Source organism: Vombatus ursinus, unplaced genomic scaffold (assembly GCF_900497805.2).
Source record: "Vombatus ursinus unplaced genomic scaffold, bare-nosed wombat genome assembly UNPS02014906.1, whole genome shotgun sequence".
In the NCBI taxonomy this organism is placed as follows: Eukaryota; Metazoa; Chordata; class Mammalia; order Diprotodontia; family Vombatidae; genus Vombatus; species Vombatus ursinus.
This window is the reverse complement of record NW_020954684.1, coordinates 376,119-403,296: the sequence shown is the minus strand read 5'-3', so window position 1 is coordinate 403,296 and position 27,178 is coordinate 376,119. Positions and strand designations below refer to the sequence as shown.

The 27,178-nt window shown below is 48.2% G+C and overlaps 4 protein-coding genes across 8 annotated transcripts in view; 2 read left to right on the top strand and 2 right to left on the bottom strand.

The window, feature by feature from the left end:
* Positions 1-1,902: 1,902 nt before the first annotated feature.
* SPSB2 (splA/ryanodine receptor domain and SOCS box containing 2) lies at positions 1,903-4,201 on the top strand. The gene is made up of 3 exons (XM_027843287.1): positions 1,903-2,068; positions 2,429-3,210; positions 4,006-4,201. The coding sequence occupies exons 2-3, from the start codon at positions 2,541-2,543 to the stop codon at positions 4,131-4,133; spliced, it is 798 nt and encodes a 265-aa protein (XP_027699088.1). The 5' UTR covers positions 1,903-2,068; positions 2,429-2,540; the 3' UTR covers positions 4,134-4,201.
* A 328-nt stretch (positions 4,202-4,529) lies between these two features.
* On the bottom strand, positions 4,530-7,575 carry TPI1 (triosephosphate isomerase 1). The gene is made up of 7 exons (XM_027843288.1): positions 7,382-7,575; positions 6,246-6,369; positions 6,027-6,111; positions 5,789-5,921; positions 5,392-5,477; positions 4,958-5,045; positions 4,530-4,842 (listed from the first exon to the last, which is right to left on the bottom strand). The coding sequence occupies exons 1-7, from the start codon at positions 7,491-7,493 to the stop codon at positions 4,724-4,726; spliced, it is 747 nt and encodes a 248-aa protein (XP_027699089.1). The 5' UTR covers positions 7,494-7,575; the 3' UTR covers positions 4,530-4,723.
* Positions 7,576-8,529: 954 nt separating this feature from the next.
* On the bottom strand, positions 8,530-23,724 carry USP5 (ubiquitin specific peptidase 5). Of its 2 annotated transcripts, none has more exons than XM_027843285.1 (20): positions 23,520-23,724; positions 19,523-19,648; positions 19,154-19,220; positions 18,806-18,936; positions 18,500-18,645; positions 18,025-18,209; positions 17,342-17,436; positions 16,655-16,848; positions 15,764-15,835; positions 15,129-15,216; positions 14,879-15,004; positions 14,305-14,458; positions 13,771-13,945; positions 13,129-13,217; positions 11,674-11,865; positions 10,972-11,115; positions 10,737-10,882; positions 10,384-10,537; positions 9,964-10,048; positions 8,530-9,339 (listed from the first exon to the last, which is right to left on the bottom strand). In XM_027843285.1, exons 1-20 carry the CDS (start codon positions 23,628-23,630, stop codon positions 9,246-9,248), a joined length of 2,574 nt encoding a protein of 857 aa, XP_027699086.1. In that variant the 5' UTR covers positions 23,631-23,724; the 3' UTR covers positions 8,530-9,245. The 2 variants fall into 2 exon arrangements, with proteins under 2 accessions (XP_027699086.1, XP_027699087.1); XM_027843286.1 differs by having other exon boundaries at positions 11,743-11,865; positions 23,520-23,723.
* Positions 23,725-24,575: 851 nt separating this feature from the next.
* CDCA3 (cell division cycle associated 3) overlaps positions 24,576-27,178 on the top strand; it is a 2,900-nt gene continuing 297 nt past the window's right edge. The window contains exons 1-5 of one of the 4 annotated variants that reach the window (XM_027843318.1): positions 24,576-24,666; positions 24,871-25,041; positions 25,782-26,004; positions 26,536-26,835; positions 26,988-27,090. In XM_027843318.1, the coding sequence (XP_027699119.1) occupies positions 24,922-25,041; positions 25,782-26,004; positions 26,536-26,835; positions 26,988-27,090 (746 nt within the window). In that variant the 5' untranslated portion in view covers positions 24,576-24,666; positions 24,871-24,921. Of the gene's footprint in view, positions 24,667-24,870; positions 25,042-25,781; positions 26,005-26,535; positions 26,836-26,987; positions 27,091-27,178 lie in introns of those variants that run through there. The other 3 variants (XM_027843316.1, XM_027843315.1, XM_027843319.1) reach the window with 3 other exon arrangements.

The window sequence follows — 27,178 nt, the reverse complement described above, 5'->3', positions numbered from 1 at the left end:
ATATAGTTTATACATGTGCTATCTTGTAAAACATATCTCCACACTCATCACAGTTATGGAAGAAGAAACAGAACAAAAGGAAATAAAACCCTGAGAAAGAATAAAGTAAGGAAAAAAAATATATACTTTGATCTGCATTCTGAGTCCATCATTCTTTATCTGGATATGGATAGCATTTTCCATCCCAAGTCCTTTGCACTTGTCTTGGATTGTTGTATTGCTGAGTCATTCATAGTTGATCATCACACGATGTTGCTGATACTGTGTACAGTCTCCCTGGTTCTGCTCATATCACTTTGCATCAGTTAGTACAAGTCTTTCCAGGTTTTTCTTAAATCCGCCTGTTCATCCTTTCTTATTGCACAATAGTATTCCATTACCTCCATATACCAGTGCTTGGCTTCATAACTTGCTCCCTTTCCAGTCTTCTCACACCTTACTCTTCTCCACCTACTCTGCCTTCAGATGAGACTAGCCTCCTTGCGATTCCAAGTACAGGACAATCCATCTCTTGACTGCATTTCCTCTGGTTATCCCCCAGGCCTGGAATACTCTCTTTCCCCATCTCTGCCTCCTAGATCAGCTAAAGTCCCACCTTCTCCAAAAGGCCTTTCCCAGTTCGCCTTAATGTTAGTGCCTTTTCTCTGGAACTATCTCCTATGTAAACTATATTTCTCTTATTTGTATATAGTTGTTTCCATGTTGTCTCCCTGATTAGACTGTGAGCCGGTTTTTGTTTTCTTTTGCCTTTGTTTCACCAGCTCTTAGCACAGTGCCTGGTACGCAGTAGGCACTTTATAAATGCTTGTTTTCTGAATTAACTCTCTCACTATGTGGCCTCTGAAGTCCCTTCCAGTTCTAAATTTATGAAGGCAAGCAGGCTGCCTTCTTACTCCTCTCATGTTTCAGAGGATTAGGAACCTCCAAAGGGAAGACTCGACAGAGCAGACCATCACTTACGGATACTGCCTCCATTGCTCTCCCTACCAGAGCCACTGTGAGAGTAGAGGACAGCCTGACTGTAAAACAAGGCAGATCTCCCGGGCAGGCAAGGGCTTAGTCAGCGGGGCGCTGCTGCAGAAAAGAGCTGAATGGTGTGGCATCACACGGTGGCCACCAGAGGGGGCCGAGGCGCGCCCTGCCCGCCCCTCGCTACCATTCCCGGGCCCAGGCGGGGCACGCACAGAGCTCTGCAGGCTCCCGGCTCCCCGCCCACCTCATGTGACGCGGCCAGTAGACAGAATCATGGTTACCCAACTGAGCAGGAACAGTCATTCATTCTTCAGAGGCAAGAAGGGGTTCCGCTGTGGGTCTGCGCGCGCACACAAAATACGTCTAAGCGTATTATCCCCTAAGAGCTGGACGGTAGCAGGCACATTTTTGGTTAAACGTTGACATTCATTCCCCAAGCACCTAGCGGGGGGCTGCAAGCACGACTTAGCCCCGTGACAGACACAAACAGAAGCCGAGGCACGGGTCCTACACACGCGGAGTCGTTCCCTTTCCTTTCCGCCCCCTACCCCCGAATTCCTAAGACAGCGGCTGCCTATAAAAGGTTAACTCCGAGTCCGGAGACACAAAGACAAGGGCAGAGCAGGAGAAAAAGCTCTGACTTTCAAGTCAAAAGAGCTAGATTCGAATTGTGACTACCCCAGGTGACCTTTAGCAAATTCACCTCCCGGACCCTCGGTTTCTCCTTCAGTAAAAGAGGGTCCTTTCCACGCTCTGCTCTAAATCCTGATCCAAAGAAACTCCCTGCTCCGGGAGTAAAGAGCTCTCTTTTCCTCCCACCCGCACCCCCTTTTTTTCACGCTCCAGTCCGTGGTCCGGGGCGGAGTTAGGGGGAGCAGGGCGGAGACTGGGCGGGGGGGGGGAGAGGCGGGGTTCAGCGTAGGAGGCGGAAGCTGAGAGGGAACTTGGGCTTCGGGATCTGACTCCTCCGGAAGGGACTGTGGGATCCTTGGCTTTGGGGCTGGACCGGACCCTAGAGATTAACTAGCTGAGACTCCTCATTTTACATATGAGGAAACTGAGGCCCAAGGGGAAGTGACTGGCCCCAAGGTTACAGGTAATAAGCAGCAGAGTCGGGAATTCGAACTCACATCTAACTTTCTAATCAGGTGCTCTTTGCAGTGCAAGGAGTCTGCATGTGGAGGCGGCGCAGGGGTGGGGATCGTGATTGAGACACTTTGGGATCCCCGTCCACCGCGAGGTCTGGGTGAATGGTAGAAGTGAGGGTCCTAGAGAGAAGCAAATAGAGAAAGGGACCTGGAAGGACGGGAAGGGAGGTGGGGGCGCGGAGGTCTGGGAAGTGAAGGACAGTATTGAGGAGGAAACCTCAGGATGCGAGCAATTGTGTTGTGAGAAGCCCGGGCAGGATGGAGAAGTCACTCTCACTTTCTGCCTCGCACCATTCTTCTCTCCCCAGGTAAAGCTGCTCTTTCACTAGCAGCAGTGGGTGGAAAACCGCTCTTCTTACCTTCTAGCCGCCCGCTCCCTCTCCAGGCCTGCATTGGGGGGATTCTCCAAGCCCCCCTCCCATGGGCCAGACTGCCCTGGCAGGGGGCAGTGGGACCAGCAGCACCCCATCCCCAGCCACCTCATACCAAGATCTGTCTTTCCCGGAGGGACTAGAGGAGCTACTGTCAGCACCCCCTGTAGACCTGAGTGTGCAGCAGCATCATGGCTGGAACCCCAAGGACTGCTCAGAGAACATTGAAGTCAAGGAAGAGGGGCTGAGCTTTGAGCGAAGGCCTGTGGCTCAGAGCACTGATGGAGCCCGAGGCAAGAGAGGCTACTCCAGGGGTCTGCATGCCTGGGAGATTGGCTGGCCCCCTGAGCAGAGAGGCACCCATGCTGTGGTCGGTGTGGCCACGGCCTTGGCCCCACTGCAAGCAGACTGTTATTCGGCATTGCTGGGCAGCAATGGGGAGTCCTGGGGCTGGGACATTGGGCGGGGGAAGTTGTATCACCAAAGCAAGGGAAGTGGGGCTCCTCGATACCCCACAGGGCCCAGGGATGCGCGTCTGGAAGTGCCGGAGAGATTACTGGTAGTTTTGGATATGGAGGAAGGAACTCTGGGTTATGCCATTGGAGGTACCTACCTGGGGCCTGCCTTCCGGGGCCTTAAAGGAAGGACCCTCTACCCTGCTGTCAGTGCTGTATGGGGGCAGTGCCAGGTCCGAATCCGCTACCTGGGTGAAAGGAGAGGTGAGATTGGGGTGCTGGATTTGTGGGGGTGGTTTGCATTTCCAGGACACGGGGAGGTAAGACAGGAGTCTCAGGACAAACTAGAGAAGGAACAAAGCCAACTGAAGCTCCCATTTGTTCAGTTTGGGGGTGATCTGTCACAAGGGTAGGGGGTTTTGGGGGTCAACAGGAAGTGGACTGAAAGCTAAAACAAGAGGCAGTTAAATGGGAATTCTTGAAGGGGAGAATGGAAGGAGAAAGATCTAAAAACACTCAAGACTGGCCTTCTACTTGGATTCCCTAAAACTGTCTTCTTCAATTGATAGAAGACTCTGGGCACAACATGGAGGCCCTAGAAAAAACTAAAAAGTTGGGACCTGGGTGGAGGGGAGGAATTTGGTCTGATGGGTGGGGTCAAAGGCTCTGGCCCAGGGCTAAAGATTCTACTAGTCCTCCCTCCCCGTAGGGCTTTGGCTTGGGGGAAGCGGGGAGAGAGAAGCTTCAGGTACTAAGGAACTATTTCCTCTTTTTTGAAGAAAAGCAGTAGTGGCAGTTAATTGCAGTGGTCTCTCATTTCCCATCAAGGATCCTGCCCTGCTATCCCCAGACCTGTATGTTTGGCGGCTCTGAAAAACCTTTCCAGCATGGTTCAGACAAGACAACAGTATGCCCCCATCCCCCAACACACCGGCCTCCCAACCCTATGGCTGGGCAAAGGAAACAGAAAGGTCCAAGGACAGAAGGTGGGAGCCAGGCCAGAATGGAGCTTCAGTTTGCTACCCTTCAAGTAATTATCTTCCTCTTCTCTCTCTGCAGCGGAACCTCACTCCCTTCTCCACCTGAGCCGAATGTGCATTCGTGACATTTTGGGGGAAGCCCGGCTGGGTGAGGTTTCTGCCCTGCCCTTGCCCCCTGCCATGAAACGGTACCTGCTCTACCAGTGACCCCACCTACTACAGACTAGACAAGCTGAAGGCCTCTTTCTTTAAATGATAATGAGAGTATTGTTACAGCTTCGTGGTAGTTTTTAATTAGGGTTTGCCTGACAAAGGAGATATCACTGGATGCTTTGTTTCCCTACCCCCACCCCCCCCACCCCCATCTCTGAGGCCTGGTCAGAGTAAGGCATTGGTACAAGGTGGGCATTCACTCTTGTCATTACCTGTTTCCCACCCCCCACCCCTTACTGACTGGACAGTAAGATTCTTGCTTAAGTCTGAGAAACAGGAAGTAGAGGAAGGCGAAGAAGGTTGTCAGCCACCCACCCCTTGTAGGGACAGAGAACACCAAGTCACACCCTTTCCATTTCCAACCCAACCAATAAGAAACCAGAAACATGATGTGCTTCCTTCAAATTTATAGTAAATGGAGAAAGGCCTGGTCCATTGGAGGAAGGGCTGAGGAGCCGAGAACTGGTACACACAGTCTACATGATGGAGGAAGGTGTAGCTTGAAGTGGACCATGGTGGGAGGGGAATGAACATCACAATCACATGGGAGGGGGAGGGGTAAATCAGAGGGCCACATGAAGGGCTCAGTTTTTGGCTTGGATGATGTCCAGAAATTCAGGCTTAAGGGAAGCTCCACCCACCAGGAAGCCATCCACATCAGGTTGGCATGCCAGATCCTTACAGTTGGCTCCTGTCACAGAGCCTGGGAAGAAGTGAGAAAAGATTAAGTCTGAGTTCCAGGAAGAATCTCTGCTTCCCCATCCTCTCTTCCCTCTCCCCTCCTTCCTCTCTCCACACTGAGGATCACATCTACTGACCTCCATAAATGATCCTGGTAGATTGTGATACAGGTTCTGAGACGTGGGTCTTAAGCCAGCACCGAAGCTTCTCGTGTACCTCCTGGGCCTAGAAAGAGAGATACCCAGACAGCTTTCAGATCTCCTCTTCGTGGAACTCTTAAAGGCAAAGTGGGGAGGGGTGATCACAGCAATTTCTGAGTAATCTTGTAGGGGCAAATGAGGGTATAATGAAAAGTCACTGATCTGGCTTTTAACCCCAGTTTTGTCACTTACTACCTGTGTGACTTGGGATATATTACCACCACTCTGAACCTCCATTTCTTCATCCCTAAATGAGACTGGACTAGATAATATCATCTCTTTTCCATCTCTGAAGTTCTGTGATTCAAGAGGGCAGCAGGACACCAAGTGTTCCCTCTTCCTGCTGGGGTCTTTTCCAAGGGTCTTATTACCTGCTGGGGCGTAGCTGTCTTGCCAGTACCAATAGCCCAGACTGGTTCATAGGCTAGGACGACTTTGCACCAGTCCTTCACGTTATCTGTGGGGACAGAGGGAACGCAGGCTCAGAGACTTTGGAATTTCAATCTAGCTACCTCCCAGTGTTTCCTCCAGCCCCAGCTTTTTGCTTTTAAAGCCACAAGGTGGCACAAGAGGGCAAGTAGTACCTGTAACATTATTAGGCAAGGCAGTGACCCAGTAAAGATTTCCACTCTCCTCTTTCCCCTACTCAGCAGATGCCTATGGAGTCAGGAGAGCATGGGCATGGCCTTCTGCCTGCCATCCCCTTCAGGGTCTCAGTATCATTATCTGTGACATATGTGCTAATCTCATCCCTAAACCAGCAGTTACCTGCAATGGCCTTGGTCTGGTCAAAAACAACCTTGTCAGTGATTCCAGCTTCCCTCTCATCCAACTTCTCACCAATACAGGCAATCACTCCTAGGCCTTCTGACAGAGCATGGGCTACCTTCTGCCCAATGAGCTGCAGGAACAATCGACGTATTATTAAGACATGCTCCCTCCTCCCATTTCCTGGAGTCTCCCCTTGCAGATTCCTTCTCTTGTCATTTCCTCCCCTACTACTCACCTCATCCGACTCCCCAAAGATATGTCTCCTTTCAGAGTGTCCCAGGATCACCCAGTTGGCCCCACAGTCCTTAATCATGGCAGGGCTGAGAAAGAAAGCTAAGGCTCAATACAGAGGCATCTCAATCTGGGCCTCTTTCTCTGTCCCCACAACCCATAATATCAAGCTAATGTTTCTGAAAAATGACTAAGGGGCATTTCCTATAGTCTGGTGCCTTACCTGATCTCCCCAGTAAACGCACCCTTGGCCACCTTGTAGCAGTTCTGAGCAGCTACACCAATTTTTGCATCCAATTTCTGACGAACAAAGTCAAGGTAAATAGAAGGGGCTCCACATACCACTTCTGGGGAGGGAAGAGTACAGACAAATGAAGTCATGCCCCAAACTACTTAGGCCCTTTCTTGAAAACCTGACTTCCCTCCTTGAGCCAAAAGAAAGGATACTACCTTTCTTTTGGCAGGACTGGAAGGCTATCCTGCCTCCAAACAAAATCTATTTCCAGGATGCCCTAACCCCACTCTGGTTCCCCGTTAAAGACCATGGACCCAACCTCTCCATTATCAGCCCTGCCCCCTGGTGATCTTTAAGCAGGAGTAGCTCTGGTTACCCCAAGGCTATTCTAAGCACGGGTTCTCAGCATTCCCCGAGAGGCAAACCCTACCCTTTTCCCAAAATAGTTCCCCTATCCAAAGCCACATACGGGCATTCGAACAGGAAATGGGAAATGGGGGTGGGGGTTCGAGGAGCAGAGAAGATGTATAAGCCAATTAAAGAACTTGGGAAGGGGCTGCTAAATCTGCCCTTGCGGAGTCCGCTCACTCTCCTTGACCTTATCTAGGATCTGGAATGGAGGAGGGGGGTCGCTGCAGAAGGGGGGGCGTCGATGGCTGCCCCCGCTCGCGGAGCCCCCGATGCGCAGCTGCCCTTTAGCCCAGGCTGGCACGGGGGCAGCGGCCGCACTCGGACAGCCCCAGCCGTCCCTGGGCTCCGGACCAGACGCCGGCCACGTGCCCGGCCAGCCCGAGCCGCGCTACGTGCCGCCCCGCACAGCGCGCATGGGGGGAGCAGGGCTCCGCGGGCCCATTTCGCGCAGTCATCTTCCTCCCGCGACCCCGCGGGGCAGGGCAGTGGCCGCCTTCCCTCCCCGCCGCCACGAACGGCTCCACCCCCGTCCCCCCAGCCATTAACGGCGCCTCGTCCCCTACCCCCCGGGGGGATGAATGGGGATGCCCCGGGGCCCCGCGCGGCCGGTCCTCCCCCCCGCCCCCGCTCTCGAGCCGGGGAAGTGGTCGCGGGGGTCGCGGGGAGGAATGCCTCGGGCCCGGCGCCCCCGCACCCCCGCGCCCCGCGCTCACCGGTGTTGGCGGGCACCTTGGCCCCGTTCATCGAGGTGATGAGCTCCCCCAGACACTTCTTGTCCCCGTTCATCTTCCAGTTGCCCCCAACGAAGAACTTGCGCGACGCCATGGCTCGTCGGTAACGGGCAGTGACTCCGGAGATTGAAGGTCAGCAGTAGAGCACAACCACCGCCCCAACCCGAGCCGCTTATGTAGACCGGCCACTAGCCCCGCCCCGCCCCGCCCCGCCGCCGCGTTCTACCGGCCGACCCCGACGCCCCGCCTCCAGGGAGGTGCCCGGGCTGCCCCCAGGGCCCCGCCTTCGGAGGGCTCCCCGGGGAAGGCCACCTTATGGTTTCCCAGGCAAAATTTACTCAATCCCTGCGCTACTTCATACCCCCATTATAGCATCGGCAAAAAGGTGGGAAGGGATTTTTAGAGCTTGCCTTAGCACAACCCCATTTTACGGAGGTGCAAACTGAAGCCCAGAAAGGTGAAGTGACTTACCCACTGTTACGTTCCATTCTACCTGCATCTTTGCAGACAGTTGAAGGCCAGAGGACAGAGAATAAACTACACTTCCTTCTTAGCTGGTGACACCCTTGTTGGCAAAAGCTTGCAGAAACTGGATGTGAATTTTCAAGAGGCCAAGATGACTCCTAGCCTACAGTGCCAGATTCTTCTCAGTAAACTCCTGGGACCTGATGGCTGAGAGGTCTGCCATAGCTCCTTCCTCTAGCTAGTACATGGCCAGGCTCAGCTCTGCCCTCACCACCAGACCATATAAAGGGTGCCATGCAACAAAGGCCTTGGGGGAAGGATGCTGCTAGACCTCAGCTTAGTGCCTAGCAACAGGTTGGCCAGGCTCAGCAGTGTATCAGTCAAGGCAGCTTTGGTACCCTCAGTCCTATTAGCCCCACTTTTCATTCATCTCATAGTTTCACACTAATTTTTCACTCTTGATAGAATGACATGAAGAGATTATAAAGGAGTGTGCTCTCTGTGGAATGAGGCTGGGAACCTTCATACAAAAGCCCACTGGCCATTTAGACGACTGAAGCCAGCATGACGTGGACGGTAAGGGGTGGTCACTTTCTAAGCCGGGCTCTTTCTCAGGTCGTTGGAGAGATGGCAAGAAGCCAGTTCCCAAATTGATGTCACCACAATTCACCCTTTAGACTTTTATTCACATCTGGTATTTTGGCATTTTCTAGAGGAGAGGGGTACGGGGAAAGACTGGTAGCACAGGGATGGGGAGAATTCCCCATTATCCTCCCACTTTTCCTTACCCTATCCAGGAGGGAAGGAACACAAAGATGGAATACAGGGAAATGGGGGGAGGGGAAGAAATGGAGTGTAAAGAGAGAGACAAAGAACTACCCCATCCCTGAATGGTGATGCACAAAGCCACACACACACACACACACACACACACACACTCACTCTCTCTCTCTCTCTCTCTCTCCCCCTCTCTCTCTCTCTCCCCCTCTCCCTCTCTCATTCTCTCTCATATTCTCAATCTTCCTGGAAGGGCCTGAGCAAGGTTACACTGAGAATCAAAAGCAGAGTTGTAAAGGGTGTGGAAGAGGGAGGGGGAACCGAAGGGGAACTGAAGAGATCTCATTACAGACAGAAGGTCCATTCCTCCCCTCCCCTCTCCCCCACCAAGTCTGTGGGGGTGGCCCCTGCATTCCAGCTTTCCCCTTAACTCAGCCAGTCCCTCAAGGCCTCCAGTGTGCTAATAAGGGATAGGAAGAGAAGGGGATTGAGGAGGAGAATTGGGGTTCCTTCTCTGTCCAGCCCCTCCTCATGCCAGTTGGTCTGTGATGCCACTGTTGCCTGGTCTCCATTTTCAGGAAGATGTGAGGCAGAGGGCAGGCTCTTAGCTGGCCATTCTCTGGTAGAAGTAAATATAGCCCAGGTCCTTGGGTGGCTTCTCTGAGGCACATACTTTCTGGTCATTGTAGATAACCCACCTAGGAGAAAGGAAGAGAAGATGGGTGAATTGGAGTCCTAATGATACATCAATTCAGTTTCTGAATCATTACAGGGGAGTCACTAGTAGAAATGAGCCTAGATAACTGGTATAGCAATTCCCAACTTTCTCTACCTACTTATGGCCAGATTTGACTATTTCCAACAACCACAGCTCCACAGCCAGGGTCTACAGATGTCATTACAAAAGCACTCCTGCTTTATATATAACCTTCTGCCCTTGGCTCTTCCATACAAATGATCTTCCAGCCCTAGGATTTTCTGATAATGCCAAACTCACAACCCTATTTCCTCTCACTCCTTTTATTATGATCAATTAAAACACCAACAAAAAACGAACATTTCTATTCAAAGAAGAGGATAGAATGTGAAATCCGTGCACTTACTTACATTTTACATCATAATAACAAAAGTGTCCTGCTTCAGTGTCCCTACTGAACTTTCAGCTGTGCCTTTTTTAATGTTTCATTGATGCCCTTTTATTTGGGGGCTTTTTTTCCATCCCTAGCACTATCAACTTTCCCTCCTTCCATCCAAATAGAAGATGATCCCTTCCTATCCTTTTTCCAAAACACCCCTGCCCTGACCCCCAGTCAGCATCTCACCTGCCCTCCTTCTTGATATGGCAGACATAGTGACCACACATGGTAGAGGTGCCCATGTGACTGATGAAGGCAAAGAGCTGATACTCTAGGGAAGGAGAATTTGAGGAGAAATAATAGGAAAGAATCAGAAGGAGGAATAACGGGGGAATCCCAGAGACATACTCTCCAAGACCCCTCTTTATAGACAAATTTTCTACACAACCCATCCAAAAGGTTCAAAATCAAGATGTGAAAGTATGTTATAGACCATGTGAAGGAACTAGGAATAGATTAGCTCCCAACCCATCAACTCCCAATCTTAAAGCCGGAGCTTTTAGCCCCAACAAAAAGTAGAGTTTCTAGTAGTAAGTTTTGGGGTGGACACTAGAGGCCAATCTTAGACCAGCAACACAGCCTTGCTTTTCCCTCAGAGATACTCACTTCCAGGACCATCTCGGACTTTGGGCCCCACAGGAATAGACTCAGAGATGGAATCTGCAGCTGAACGCCCCTCTGAAATGTCCATAGCAGCCTCTGCGTCCAGGTCATCAATGTGGCTAAAAATCCAGTCCACAGCCCGTTCAAGATTGTTGTTCTGGAAGAGAGGAAAGGTAAGTTTTTTCCCAAAATCATATGGCAAGGATTATAATTTAGGTAGGAATATTGAAAGAGCAGGGAAGCTCCAAAGTTCCCCTGGTACAAACAACTTTTATTTCATCCATGGCATATCTACCCTTCCCACATTCCCCCTTCTCCACTTCCACATCCCCATCATTGAACTCCTCAGTCCGTACCGTAGCCCGAAGCGCTTTCATGGCCTGGTCCCGGGAGAAGCCCATGGAGACAATAGTAGCCACACAATCTTCTGATGGGGGATCAGCCACTGTGCTGGTAGAGCCAGGACCACTGGAGCCAGGCAGGACAAGTGGGTTTGCAAAGTCTGCGGGGTATGTGGTATAGTGCTGAGGTGTGGAATGGGTCAAGAATCCCTGCCCCTCAGCCTCTCATTTTTTTAACCCTCCTCCATACCTGGATCATCCATATGAGACATGACCCAGTTCATAGCAGCTTCAGCCCCACTATTGCCAGTGTAGTAGACGGCTTTGCGGCAGGCATCCATGGGGAAGCCCATCTCCACCAGTTGAATGATGACAGATTCATCCAACATGGGAGCTGTGGAGGATAGGAGATAGATAAGTGTCATCTAGCTCCCTGAACAGTGCCTGCCCTCAAGCCTCCCAGGATCTTATACTCCTCCCCTTCCCCACTCCACCTTCTTTTACCCTCCCTTCCTGTACCTTTCCCCTAAACTTGAAAAATCTAACCAACCTACTGTGGGTTCAGTATACCCAACAGACACAGAAATCAAGGTGACTCATACTCCCCACTTCCATCCTTCAGTGCCCAACCACACAAGAGATCCCCATTTCTGGACCACGACTACCTCTTCCTACTTCCTTCCAAAACAGTGTCACCCAGTGCACACAACTAATAAGACAGACCTCCATTCATTCACAGGATATGAATGAGAGCTCTGGGGTATCTCCACCCTCCCAATAAGAATCTGGGGAAGGGGTTGTCTAACATGTGGGGAAAAGGGAATGCAAAAGGGAGGACTGACAGGCAAAGTACAGAGAGGAAGGAAGGGGCAGGGAGGGGGCAAGGTACAGCCCCCCCTTCTCCATCCATCAGCAAGGTAAAGAAAGACAGGCAGGAAAAAGAATCACTAACATGTCGGAGAGGAGAAGTGAGGGGAGCAGAAGGAGTCTTCATCTTCGTTTCCATAGAAACCAAGGCTACCTTTGGGTTCATCTGGGGTGACCAAGGGTGGAGCAATGTCAGGTAGCTCCTCCTCTCCAGGCTGCAGCCCTGAGCCCCGAAGCTGTGAGATATCCAGCTCCTCGGGCATCTCGATGGATACATCTATAACCATGAAGGAGGTGAGTGACTTCCGAGCTCCCTTCAGTTTAGCTTCAACAAGTCCTCTGGGGAACTCAAGTGTTTACCAGACACTGGCACTACTTCTAGACAAGGACCAAATCAGAACAGAGCACAGTATTGGGGAAAAAGCCCTGGAGTCAGCTGAGCATTCTCCTCCTGGTTCTTTCACTAAATGGTAGTTACTTAAGGGGACTGACGCTCAGAGAAAGGTCATCTGTGAAATGAAAGATCTGGACTAGAATTACATAAGCTTAAGCACTGGAGAGGACCTTTGAGATTATCTGGTTAAACCATCCCACAATGCCCAACACTTGCCAGGGACAAGGGAATGCCTAACTTCTTCAACAAAGTCACTGGCAGTAACTCTGCTGGGAAATCTTTCCTTACCTGCCTCCCTATAATTTCCACCTACTGATCATAATTCTGATCAGCCTTCTAGAGCTACCCAGATGCATTTAATTCTCTTCCTAGATGACGACTCTTTAAATATCCAACACTTCCCAGTCCCTTCAGCCATTCCTCAGAAGACATGACAGCAGACCGCTTCACCACAACAATGACTAGGGCTTGGTGCTCTAAGCTTATGCAAAGTGTGGAGACTGAACCCTCCCTCTGCTTTGTCCAGCAAGAACCTCTGAGCCTTTCCTTTAGCCCAGCTGATTTTTCACAAGAATTTTTTAAAAGTAAATATTAAGAGACAGGCATCAGGGTGTCAGAAAATCTGGGTTCAAATCTTCAAATGCTACTTACTATTTGTGACCTTGAGCAAGCCCCTTTCTATCTCTGATCAAGTTTCCTCATCTGTAAAATGACGGGGGTTGTATTTGATCTCTTAATGTCCCTTCCAATCCTAAATCTATCTTCGTATAGTGTGTTCCTTAGCTCCCTCTCCCATACTTGTTGTGCCCTAAAACAGCTGCCTATCTCTTTTATCTCCTTATTCTGGCTCTGCCTTTCATTCAGGCAACATTCCTCCAGACACATTCTATATCTTTAAGGGCTTTTCCAGCTTTAAAATTGAATCACGCCATCATTTTCTCTTAACCCTCACCATCCCATCATCCTAGACTCCATACCTAGGGTTTTTTTCTTAAATTATTTTAGTCATTCTATCTGTACTTAAAAATGTCTTATTGATGTTCTTTTTAAAAAGAACCCCACCACCAATTGAGGCCCTTCCTTACAAAAGAGTAGAGCTAAGCAAAACCAAGTGACACACTGGCTAGGTTGGACAAGGCCGCATACCTAGCTTTTTGGGCACCCAGTCCAAGCCAAAGGTAAACTTCTTGATCTGGATGACCAGGTAGTCAGGGAACGAGGCAAATCGTGTTGTCCTGAAGAAGAGAAAGGCCTTATACATGAGGAATCTCAGGCTTTCCCTTTCCTATTCCTGGGACATTCCTTCTCTGAAGTTCAGCTCTTCTTGGGCAAGAGAGTGACTGCCATTCAAAATGCCTTCCCTCAGGAAAGCTGCCAATGCTTCTGAAGACACAGCAGCAAAATCCTAAAGCACGGACATGCTGGTGCTATGGGCAGTGAATACAAGTGGGTAGCAACGGCATTCTGAAATTTGTACTGGCCTGCAGCAGCCCAATTCCTTTCATGAACCCAACGGTGTTCACCTACATGGCTGAGCTAACGGTGACTTGCTAGGAATCAGGACAGCTTTATCCCTGAATCCTGTTTCTGTGAGAACATAGTACAGAAAAAGCTAAGAAAACCTGACTTGGTGTGCATACATGTGTGCACAGGCACTTCATGCTTGGAGTTTAAGAAGAAACAACCAATCCTGACTGATTCTGAACTGAAATCCCAGTTATGAACGATGGGTCCCTGGAGCAGGGCTCTCAACACTATATCCACAGGCCCAGTGCAAATAGGACTCACTTTACAGCTACAGATTTCGCTTGCAGGGCTGTGCTCCAGAAGTCATCCACCTGCTCAGGGACCCCAAAGGCCTCCAGACAGGAACTAAAAGGCACCTGGGCCCGAACCAGCTCTGGCAGAGGCTGCTTCTCCTCTTCTGCTTGGCGTTTCTTCTCCTCATACTCCAAAAGCTCCTCTGGGGGCACAGAATCAGAGTTGTTCTGGTCAGCTCATTTCTACTTCCCTCCCCTGGCCTGTGCCTCTCAATGCCTATTCTGGTTCCCCATTCCACCAAAGCTTAATGACCCACCAGGGAAGAAAAAGAGAGAGAACTTGAACTCTTCCTGCCTGCTAACACACCCCAAAGAGAATATTATAGAAGGTTAATCATGCCTGACCCTACATGACCCCACCCTTAGATCACCTCCTGCACACCTCAGCTGCCCCGAAGCCTGGGACCAACATTACTCTGCTTCCTCCTCTCATCCCAGGGACATGGAGAGCTCAAGCCCTGACGTGGGTCTACTTATTTGTATTGCTACTGCCAACCCCAACCTTTGTTAAGGGCTGCGTCCATGGGTACAGGCAGCTGCATGATATAGTCCACTCGCTGGGTGTACTTGACCTTCTCTGTGGCCAGGCACTTGATCTTCTCTTCCACCAGGAATCGGAATACTTCATTTGGGTTTTCTGAGCTTCGGCAATTCCTCTGAAGGGAAATGGGAAGGCAGGGAGGAGGAAGAAGGATTGAGGGATCCAAGATAGGGAATGAGGGCCTAGAGAGGAAAGGGAAGCCCACCAAGGCCTTCAGTGACACAAGGGTGAAATGGGAATCTTCCCTAGTAAACCCCACCAACCAACACTGGAAGGCATTTGGTTGTTGTTGTTGTTTTTGTAAATGGTATCTCTTGCCAATTTGGTTATAAGGTCCCTGATGTCAGGCAACCATGTATTCCCTTCACTATTCCTCAGGTGCTCTGGACACAAGTAGTACTGCCAAGTTAAGGGGATTATAATGACTGATAGAGGAAGAGATAAGAAAAAAGAGTAAAACAGTCCTGGAGAAGGGTTGCCTTGCCCACCCTCTGCTTATTCTCCTCCCTTCTCCAGGTCAAGAGCCCCCTTTTACCTCAACCATATTTATAAAGTGAAGGAAGAACTCCTGGGCATCCTGCTGCCGGTTGGTGGAGAACTCTGGGTGGCCTTTGCCAATGAGGGACTTGAACATTCGAGGGGCAATGCCATCCTGAATTCCCTAGAGGGAGCAGAAAAGTAGTTCAGCTGCTGCTCAAAGTTTTTTATCCTCCACATCAAAAATGTCCCATAGACGGTCCCTCCATTCTAGAAACAGACCAACCAAAGTAGAGAACAAAACTCACCTTTTGCTCTGGCACCTGTTCCCCATCTCCAGATTCTGGCGCAGGCTTGGAGTACTCCCCTGAGAGAAGGCCATGGCCCAACTTGGCTCTAAGATAATGTTCAAGAGTCAGCACAAGGCCCAAACTGAGTCCCAAACCTAGGTGGCAGTACTGTTATACTAACCCCCCCCCTCCACCACCACACCCTCCCTCCCTCCCTCCTTGGGCGTCTTACTCCAGGGCTCTGAAACCTTACAAGAGACAGGGTGCTATGGAGAAAAGAACACAAGGCCTAAGAGCCAGAAGATACCAGCATGAATTCCTCCTTCACTCTCAGTGGCTGTGTGACTACGTTAAGTCATTCAACCTCCCTAGGTTGTAAAATGGGGATAATAATATCTGCTCTACCTAATTCAATGAAATGTTATAAGGAAAGTGTTTTAGAAATTGTTAAGTTCCAATTAAATCCAAGCTATCATTCTTTTTGGCTCCCTGCTATTGGTCTAAGCAAGAACTGTCAACTCAGGATACCTCCAAGATGCAAACAAACAATGGTAAACTTCCTCCACCTCCCCTGGGGTCCAAAAGAGTCATGGCAAAAATCTAAACCTGGGTTCCTCCTTCCATCCCCCCCACCTCAGGGCTCAGTCACATACACCTGGGTGCTGAAGTCCTGGGTGGGGTCTGATGGTGCATTCTGGAAGATCTTCTCCAACTTGTCCACGTACCTAGGGGCCAGAGAATGTTTACAGCTCTTCAGTCCAGACCAAACTAAGGGGAAGATCAGTGGTTACCAGTGAGCTAGAGAAAGCTATGACAGGAGTCCAAAGGAAAAGGGATATTTAGAAGGAATTCTACCTCAAAAGAGAATGGACCTTGGAGCCCAGAAAAACTGCCTAGCAGGATAGGATGGGCATTCCTAGTATCTCAATATAAGGTGACTCTCTGGAATCCCTTTTGAAAGGGAAGGAGAAAAAAAGCAGGTTTGGGATTGGGAATATAATTTATACCATATTAATCTGTATTTGTTGGTATACTGCATTATAAACGTTTTCCAACTTTTTCTTTTGTGTCTTCTCTTCCAAATAAGACTGTAAATCCAAGGCCAAGGATTTTGTCTTAACATTTCAAATTACAGCAACCCCAGCCTCTCACCCTTAGCTGGCCTAATAGTGCTGTTTGTCAGATAATCCAATTTCAGGCTAAGTCCTACATAGGGCAAATAAGAAATATGGGACTGGGCTTTGTTGCTTAAGCACAAAAGCTTAAAAGAGGAATTATATGTAGGGGTTGGTCATATGGTTTTGGGGGCTGTTACTCATCTTGTTCAATTCTATCCCTTTATAATGTCTGGGGCCTGCAGAGTCACAATAAGCTTCTGAGGAACCATTCTGAGATTTGGATATAATGCAAAGCAGGGCAGGGGGCTGAGGATAATCTAAGGAAGGAGCGAATCAAGCAGGCTGTGAAATGGAAGATGAGAGATACTGAAATACAGAGCCTTTAAGCAAAATGGCCAAATAAGGTTGGGGGAGGGGAACACTCACTTCCTCTGGAAGTCAGGGATGCTGAAGAGCACTTGAACCACTGAGTTGAGGTAACAGCTATTGCCTAAGTTTCGGATGCCTGTGTAACTGGGGCCATAGAGGGGCTTGAGCTGCACGCTGGACTCCTGGATCAGCTCCCATTCACCAATCCGCTGGTTCATGTCTATCTCCAGCTCTGTCATTGTTTTGTCTGTCTGGGGTGGGAATGGGCAAGTCAGGTTTGGGACCCATGATCTCCTCAGGTTTAACTTAACTGTATGTTATATCCCTTTGTGCCAATTACAGCACATAACATAGTGCTACACATACAGTATGAACTCACAAATATTTGTTAAATCACAGAATCTTAAGAGATGGAGATTCTCCATCTCATCCAACTTTTTACATGGTACAGAAATCCAGGATAAACAGTCATCTAGACTGTTCAAATCAAGGAGTGAAAAAGACGAGTTCTGATCTTGGACCAAAGTTCTTAATGGGAAATCACAAACCCTGCCCAGCTAGTGGAGGCAGCTATCCTCAAAGCACTTTCTTTCAGTGACAGCCAAAGAAGACCAAATGCTTGGGGCCAATGCTCAAGCCAAGGCTGCCCCAGGACCTAATTTCCAGGCCTCCCCAGAACTGCAAACTCTTGAGAGAAATGGGGGTGATGTGAAGGAAGGAAGCCGTGGGAAACAGCCTGCTCACCTTCTGCATCTTCAGCATGTCAATGCCAAAATGGGATAGATGTTCTGCCAGATTAGGATCCAGGACCATATCATCTTCATCATATGAGTAAACATCTAGGCACAGAGGAAGGAATGATGTTACTTACAGGGAGATTAAGTCTGATGCCAGTCCCTCTAATTCCAAAGGGGAAGGTCTCGTGGGATGGAATGACAAAACTTGTTCAGGTCACCCTCCCAGAACCTCAAGTCAACTAGACAAATATTTATTAAATGCTTTTTATGTGCCACGCGCTGTGGTAAGAGCTGGGGTTAAACAGAAAAACAAAAAATGGTCCCTGCCTTCAAGAAGTTCACAATCTGATGGAGGAGAAAACATGCAAACAAGTACTTATAAACAAGATATATGCAGATCACTTGGAAATAATCTCAAGAGAGAAGGTATTATCATTAAGGGGGACTGGTAAAGGCTTCCTGTAGAAGCTGGGATTTTAACTGAGGCTTGAAGGAATCCAGGAAAACCAGGAGGTGAAGATGAGGAAGAAGAATGTTCCAGGCATGAAGGGTAACCAGTATCTGAAAGTAAGGACCACCTGAGCCCCCAATACCATTTCCTGAAGAAATAGATGAGTCATTACAACGAAGGCTCTGTTACAGCTAAAGGAAGTCGAAGACGTACATAAGAGAAAGGCAGAGGCACTATACCTGCACCATCAGGTGTGATGGTGCCCAGCTTGACTGCTAATGGATACCCAGTTTCCTTGTAATGTTCCACTGCATGGTTGTTGCCCCCACTGCCGTCAAAGTATCGACGACCACAGAGTATGGAACCATCTGTCATGTTGAGCCACAGGTTTTCCCGCATATCACACTTGGAACATTTCCAGCCACTGCCAATACAAAACAAGGAAAAGGCTAAGCCTTCCCTCTGAAACCATAATAGGGATGTGGCAGTCCAAATCTTCCTACCACCAACATAATTCTTTTCTGTGTGCCCAAATATGTACTCATACAACGAGGATAACAAAGGGTTTGGCAGGACATTTATTTACCTGTGATCTCCCTTCTTTACCACAGCTGACCCCTCTCCCTACCAACTCCAAACTCAGAGGAGTGCCCTCTCTTTCCCCACTGAGATGCTAGCTATGCTGTCTGTAGAAGCCACAGGGCTAGATCTCACCAGGGAGGGATTCGGGTAGGATTCTCCAGCTGCTTGAGATTGAAGGCATGCTTGGAGACTTGCCGCACCTCCCCATCCCAAGCCTGCACCTCCTGTTTCCGAGAGGCAGAGTCTGCTGACAGCAAGGCCTCCACTGCACTGGTGATCTGAGAGAGCAGAGAGAAGGGCACTGACGTCAGAGGCAGAACTGGATGCCTAGCTCTAGACACTGTTCTACCTTTGTTCCTCCAGCAGCCTTCCCCAGTCCCTCCTATCTCCCACCAGCCTTAGGCTCCCTGGTGCCAAGATGGAAAGGAATGTCCATACCCGGTCTCTGGCCATCTCAGGCAGCCCTCCCAGCCCATCTCGGGCAATCTCCAAGTAGTCTGGTAAAATGACAATCTTCACATCTTCATCATATTCAAACTTCTCTGTTATGTCAAACCCACCTTCCACACCTGGTAGACAAAAAGGAGAAGGAAAACAGGGCAATAACTGGGGCTTGGTGGACCCAGAGGTGTCTGGCCCTCCCCACCTGCTAGGTTTTCACCTCCTCCGAAACTGAGTGGACCTCAGATCAGGGCCCTTTACCTTGGGGCAATCCTCACGGCAATAAGAAGAAATGGGTCATACTAGGATAAAGAACAAGGGCATGGTGTTGTGCAGAATGCTCACCAATAGCCAGGCGAGTAGGCTTCTTCCTAGGGGGATCTCCAGTACCTGAAGTGGTATCATCTTCTTTCTACAATGAGGCAGAGAGGATAGGGTCAATGCCAGTGCCAGAGGAATAAATACAGTGTGTTGAAGAAAATCTGAGGAAAGAACTGAACTGAGATGGGAAAAAACAATGGAATGTGCAGGGAAAAATGCACTGAATGAAAATGGGTTAAAAAAAAAAACAACACCCACAAACCTTGAGAAACAGGATAAGGCTAGCAGAAATTGCAGTGATAATAGACCACTGAAAACAATTCAAAATGCTGGACTCCAAGTTCTACAAGTTCCATTTAGAATGTGCCCCCAGCTCATCCCCATCCACCTTACCGGACGGCGGGTCCTTTGGAGGTGGAGGTAGGCCCGCTGGCCAGTCCTGTTGTAGTGCCTCTCAACATACTGCTTCCCAAAGCCCAGAAAGGTATTCATGCAAATGTAGAGACCACCCTCGGACTCCTGAGAGATGGGACATAGGAAAAGAGGCAGGTGAAAGCTGGCCAGACAGATTCAGCAAAGGGATGGGATCCATATTAAGATTCTAACATTATTTAACTGAACCATGCTATTTTTAGATCTATGTCAGACAGACATGGGGGGGGGGGTTAGTTTTTAAATAGTAACTCAAAGCAGTCATAAACCCAAAAAAACCCCCATAATTGTTCAGTTAAATAAACCTACAAAGATTAGTACTTACAGCAAAATAAAAGATAGGGAATATCCTTTTTCAAGTTTCAATCTCTGAATATTTTATACATCCTTTGACTTCAAAATAATAAAATGCATTCTAACATTACATTGTAGACTGAGACAAAACACTGCATTTGAAAGAGGGAAGCATCAAAAGATATCAAAGTACATTATAAAAAGTAAATATAGAAACACAAATACTTATGAATACACAAATACATATACATACACACACTAAATACAAATATTTAGAAGGGTAAGAATCAATATAGACCAAAATACTGTTTCCTGGGAAAACTGATTATCACATTTTTTTAAACAATGCTAACATTATGTTCTTTATTAAGAAAAAAACTGGAGCTTACTCTTTTACTTCTGTGCTTAGATATTCAGGATATGCGATTATAATTATTACATTCATCTACAAAAAGTTTCTCCTTTACTTGGCTGGCTATAGAAAGATAAATGATACAGATCCATTCTAATTCCTATTTGTCATTTAGAACAAAAATACTAGAGAAGTTATATACAATTCGTCTTTATCAACCCACACATTGCATAAATGATTAATTTCAAAGTTTGTGCAGGGAAAACTAGTTCATAATTTGATTCTAAGAGTTCAACAGCAAAATAATTACTACAAATTCAAACCAGACTAATCATGCATCCCTAATTTAACAAGCTAGATTAAAATCTGTAGATAATTAGAATGTCAATGTTACAAGGCAAATGGAGAATTCCACATGTAGCCTCATAAGCATTAAAGTCCTAAAATATTTTGTTTTTGAAATGCAAAGACATTGTATAGAAATCTGAAATCGTAAGGGTTAGAGAATTCCCTAAGGGAAACAAAATGAACAAAACCTGTTTATTAGTCAATACTACTTGAAGTCAGAAATAGGAATGCTAAAGAAACAAAATGAAACTTGCATTTTATGCAATAATCATAAGGAGGAATTAGAGCTAATTTAAAAAATTTTCAACATCAGTGATCTCTAAGAGAAACAAAGCTTGTGATGTAGACTTAATTATGACTGTCCATTCCATTTCAAAGCTTCCAGTCTTCCTAGGAATGTGTTTCAAAATGCTTCCCAGCATGTTGGACTAAGTATCAACACAAAAAGTCTAAATCTCTAGAGCTTTCTCCCTCCTCTTAGACTCAATCTTGATTTTCACCCAAAAGGTTTCTCCAAGAATGATGGATGGGAGGGCAGGACAGATTAGGGAACCAGTTCTCTGGAGGTAAATTGAGGTTCATACTTCTGGGGAATATGACCATGGGAACTATATCATGGAGATATCCTAAAGTAGAAGCTGGATAAATTTTGACTTTACAAAGCACTAGGAAGTTTCAGATGCTCAAAATCTGAAGCTTGAGCAATCTAGCATTCCTATCGCAAAATCATCCTCCCTTCCCAGAGTATGGTCGAAACATAAGAACCCCACCAGAGCCTCCCACCCATAGAAACCATATCCATTTCCAAGACTATCCTTACTGAGAAGCCACCAATGTATCCACTGGAGAAAAATACTGGGAAAGACAAGTCTCCAGTTCAATCTGTTCACACCTAAGAAAGAAAAAAATAGGTTTCCCTCTAGGCTGTGGTGGAGAAAATGGAAAAGGAGATTGGGGATGATGACAAAGTATACTTAAACCCTGTAGCAACAAGTGTTATCTTCCCAGAATAAGGACTTCTACAGCCTTGAAAAAATCCTCACATTACAAAGAACAGGACACCAAGGAATTAGGCCTTCACTGAGATCTGAACTACCCCTAACACTGTATAATTAACACCATTCATAATAGCATTTCCCGTGGAAGAAAACACCCAAAACCTTTTCACACACGCGCGCGCGCACACACACACACACATACCCCTAACCCCACCCCAAATGGGACAACCAAACATATCCAATGAAGATCCCACAGTACTCAGCCAAGTGGGCCACAAATATTTGCTCAGGGTGAAGGAAGCTCACTATTAGCTCCCTCACTTGAAGCTGCCAGTTCCTTAAAAGGATAGCTGTCAAAAGGCAGATAGTGTGCCCTTCTGGATTTTTTAAACCATGCAGAACAGAAATGAACAAAAGTCAATGAGAACATAAAGGGAAATGCATCAGCCTCTTTTAAATGCTGAAAGCCTTTGAGAGTGGGATCTTGACCCAACCCATGAACTCACGGTCAATCCAATACAACAACCATTAATAATATTTAAGTGTTAGCAGGAGCAAGGAGCTACTTATGCTAGGAAGTGGGGATACAACGACAAAACAAAATCAGTCCCTGCCCTCAAGGAATTTATCTTCTACTTACAACAGGTAAACATAAATAAACACACCCTATAATTTGAAGGAGAGAGCTAACAACTACACTAAGCAAGCATCATACGATGCAATATTCAATTTCTGCCCTAGAAATAGAAGTCCTGGCTTTCACAAAGCAAAAACAGTCTTCAGAGTTAGATTCTGAGAAATCCTCTCCCCTCACCTAGCAAAAACAAGCTCCAGGGGAAGCAAAACTACCAAAATCTCCCAGACCACAAAATCACAATGGATAACACTGCACTTAGACATTGGATTAAAGCTCCAAAACAGCTATGCCAAACACTGATGATGCATGTAACGAAGGCCTTCCACCCTGACTTGGTGGTTCCAAGCATGAGCCAATTTGGCTGAACACCCCAAGGCAAGGCCCAACAGCTACGTGGAAAGGGAGGATCACACCCAGTTTATTTACTGCTCTCTCATTCTAAGCTTTGACCATTAGGCTGTCACTACACTGCACAATGTTTTCTGTTCCTGTATGTTCTGCTTGAGAATGAAATACAGCAGGAAAAGAGGCACTGGGTGATTAGTATGGAGCATGGTGTGTGGGTGGTGGCTTTGTGAAGTATCTAAGTCAGGACAGGAGATGAGTAAGATTCGTTTGCATTTCTCAAGACAAGAGCCATCTTTCGGCACCCTACTCAGTTCCTTCTAGGGGAGATATTATAGATCCACAGGTCACTGGTGGGATGGGAAGGGGGAGGAGGAGGGAAAGAGAGGAAATATGACTTTTTTTTTTTTTGCCAATAGATAGGAAACACAGTCGGAGTTGCATTGCATGATCCAATCCTAGCCCCTCCCCACGAGGTGGCAGGGTCCTACTCAGTCCCACCCATCCCTGACCCTAAAGTGGGCCAGCATCTGGGTGAGGCGCAGGGCACTGTTGGAACTACCCCCAAGGCAGCCTGGGTGGGTGTGGGGAGAGGGGGAAGGGAGAGACGAGAGAAAAGGCAAACCTCCTCTCAGACTACCACTCCCAATGGGCCCCACGCGCCCAGCGAGAACGCTCCAGCCGGTCGCCACGACCACACGGGAGATGTAGTTCTTTGGCTAGCGTGCACTGAGGCTTCCAATGACAGAGAAAGGCAAGGGCGACTACATCCCCCAGAGTGCTCCACAGGACAGGGAAAAGAAGGGGTGGGTAAGGTGCCCTTGGGTGTGGTAGTCGCCTACAGTCCCCATGCTCGTGCGTGTTAACGGCGGAAGAGGGCGCGGAGGACTACAAATCCCATGGTGCCCTGCGATAGCTCGGTAGTGCAGGCCCCGGCAGAATGACCAGGGCGATGCTCGCCGCAGGCATGGGGAGTGAGCTTACCGGTGTGTCGAAGGAGAAGGCGCATTCGTCTTTGTGAACCCGATCTCCGGCCTTGGGAACCCGGATACTCGGTAATACAGAAAGCAGCGCCTCCTCACTCAGCTCCGCCATGACACCGGCAGCAGCACTTCCACACAGAACGGCTCCCGCGACTCCCACGGTTCCTCGCCCCTACCACCTCAACCAATCCGCAAACCACTCGGAGCGCACGCGCACTAAGAAGAGACGCGCGCGCCTGGCAGTTAGATAAAATTGCTCTCCCCTACTTTCTATGGAAGCCAATGAAAAGCGCTCCTACGGCGATTGACAAGCTGCATCAGCCAATCCTCAGCCCCCAGGGAAGGAACGCTTATAGGATTGCGAGGCCGGTAGCGAAGTTTTTGCTCTCCTGACTGTGCCACCTCCGTCGCCCCCTCACGCGCCTTCGGTTGACCAATCCAAATTTACTTTTCAAGTAATTGACAGGTGTTTTAACTAATCATCCCGTGAAACGTTTACTGGGAATGGTCTAATCGAAAAAAATGGAAGGATTGAGATAGTAGCTTTCATGGCATTCGAAAAGCATTTTATAATGAGGAAGAAACCTTAGTGTGGAGATATATATATGATTGATAGTAGCCCTAACCAATAGCTGTTATTGGATAAACTCTCTTCCGGGGGGTGAGTGGTAGAAGCCATTAACCTGGCAAAGCTTGTAATAATGTCCGATCATTTATATTAAATTACCTATAATTTTTTTACTATTCCGTTTTTCATTAAAACTGTAGATGATAAACAATGCGAAACAGTGCATTAAACACTTTTTCAGGTATTCAAGTAATGACAGCTTGCAAAAACTAGAGGGAAATCCATTTAATTAATCGAAGGTTCTCCTGGAGGTGGAGCTAAGGGCTTTCATTGGAGTAGGAGGGCTTTCTGGACCAGCGTCCCGTTTTAAATGCCCATTGGCCCCCCTGGTGCGTACGACAGACACTTCCCGGGCCCAATGAACGCCCATGTCGGCAAGCGGCGTCCCACGTACGGGAGGGTGGCCCGAGGTTCAGCCAATCAGAGCGAGCCAGGGAGCGTGGCGGGAGGTTTGAAACGCAACTTTGAGAAGTCGGGACCGGATGGTAACAGATTCGCAAGAAAAGCCTGACCTGGTAAAGTAAGCGAGCTCTCGGAGCTTGGGAGGCACCTCCCCCCTCCTCCCTCTTTCTCCGCTAGGACCCTCTGTCGAGACTGCGCTGGGGCCTCCACTCCGGGGAACCAAGGCAGTCAGAAGTCAAAGGTCATCTCCCCGTCCCCTTGGCTCGGGGGCGAAGCGGCCGGGAAGGTGTCAGAGACCTGAGCGGTCCCTTTCTCCTCGCAGGTTTTCCCGTGCTCCCGCCCTCTTGGGCAGCTGGCCGGCGGAGCTGTGAGGATGGGCTCGGCCAAGAGCGTCCCAGCCACCCCGGCCCGCCCTGCGCCATGCAACAAGCATCTGGCGCACGTAACAGACCCTCGTTCTCCCAGCGCAGGCATTCTGCGCACCCCCATCCAGGTACTGGGGAAGCTCGAGGGGTACCCTTTCTGCCCTAGGGAGTCAGTGTCGGGTGGGGGCGGGTGCTAGCATCTTGTGCCTGCTCAGGATATCAGCAACCCTACTCCTGCTCCTGAGTATGGAACTGTCTAGTCCAACTTAACTTATTTTACCGACGAGGAAACTGAGGCTCAGAGAGGTGAAAGGAATTGCCCAAGATAGTATCATAGCAGACCCAGGGGAAACTGCCTTTCTGACTTCAAAGGAAGTGTTCTTTTCTATTCTACCATAGCTCCCTCCACTGGATTTGGAGTCAAGAGACCCGGGTCTCAACCACAAAAGTTCCAACATTGCATGCTTTTGTGACCATTACTATCATCATAACAATGGCTAACATTTATATGGTGTTTACCACCTACCAGACACTGTGCTAAGTGTTTGACAAATATTTTATTTGATCCTCACAACAACCCTGGGAGGCTGGTGCTATTATTATCCCTATTTTACAGATGAGAAAACTGTGGCAAACAGAAGTTAAATGTCTTGCCCAGGGTCACACAGCAAGTAAGTGTCTGAGGCTGAATTTGAATTCTATCCACTGTGCCAACAGCTGCCTCTGATGACCATGAACAAGTCACCTAATCTCTCTCTGAGTCTGATTTTTCTCTATATTTATCTATATGCAAAGGGTGATGGTAAAGCCTGCAAAGAAATGTATAATGTGAATCTTCAGTTGATGTGATTGTATTGTATTATTGGAGATCACAGGAGAAGAGACAGAGAAGGTGGGGGCCACTCCAGTCCTGAGAACTGGCCTAGGTTCTATATCATATTGGCAGGTGGAAAGCTCACCACAACTAAGTCCCTCTGCCATGGAACAGCAGCAGAAAGTGGGGACCAAGGATATGGAGCAACCACAGGGCTCAGATCCTCGCTCTCCCACATTTGGCATTATCCGAACGCCCATGAAAACCAGCACAGTAGGTTGGTATTGTACCCAGGACCAAGACAGACCTGTTAGAGCTATTTCCCTTAAAACTATCCCCACAAATCCCTCTCCAGAGCTATGTCCTACTTCTTTCTAAAGAAACCAAGATTTCTCTCTTCCTTATCTCCACCTCTCCCCCCTCTCCCCTAATACCTTTCTATCCCATGGATTTTTGCCCATTGTTAATTGGATTCTGGTCCTCATCTTACCTATGGGCTCATCTTCATCCCTGTTTTAAGTCAGGAGTTATTAATCTGGGATCTGTGAATATTTTTTAAAAATATTTTGAAGACTATATTTCAATATAATTGGTTTCCTTTGCATTTCTATATGTTTTATACATTAAAAAAATTATTCTGTGAAGGGGGTCCATAAGCTTCACCAGACTGTCAAAGGGGTCCATGACACACAAGAAAACTTTAAAACCCCTACTCTAGTGACTAAATGACAAGACTCTTACCTTCTGTGCTCTTGTTATATGACAGAGAGTCTGGGAACAGTTCTTAGGTGAAGGTTGTCTCTTCCAGACCCTGCAGACCAGCTGGTAAAGCAGCTTAGTGAGGCCTTTGGGGCTGAAGCCTCTAAGCTAGAGCATTCCAGTGAGCTGGCCCTACCTGTGAAGTTTTCCTCACAGCCTGAGCTGGACTTGTCCCTGGATACTCCACTGTCCCTGGAGCGCAAGAAACTACCAGCTTCCCTGAGCCAAACTGAGGTTTCCCGAAAACAGGCAAACACTACAGAAGTAACAGAACAGCCTCCAGCACTTCGAATGACCAGCCAGGACCCTGACAAGTTCTTGAGAGGTTCTGAGACTCCTTGTTCCTCAGGTACAAGATACTAGTGGGAGAAAAAGTAGCAAACAAGTTTTCCTTCAGAGGAAGAGGCTCCTTACGTAATAAAGGGAGTGACCTATGTTGGAGGTGAGTATATTTAGGACAATTCTGATTTTGATCTTTCCCTTCACCCTACCACCATTCAGGTTCTAGGCCCCCTAGAAGGAAACCTGCTGGCAAGGTCCTAGGAAGATCACCCCTCATCACCCTGCAGGATGATAATTACCCTGGTCCCCTGATGCCTCGGCAGGTATAGGTTGTGGGGAGAAAGGGGATTTAACTGAGTAGTCTTTCTCTGGAATTGCTTCTCTTGAGCCTCCCATCTCCTTCTCCTATA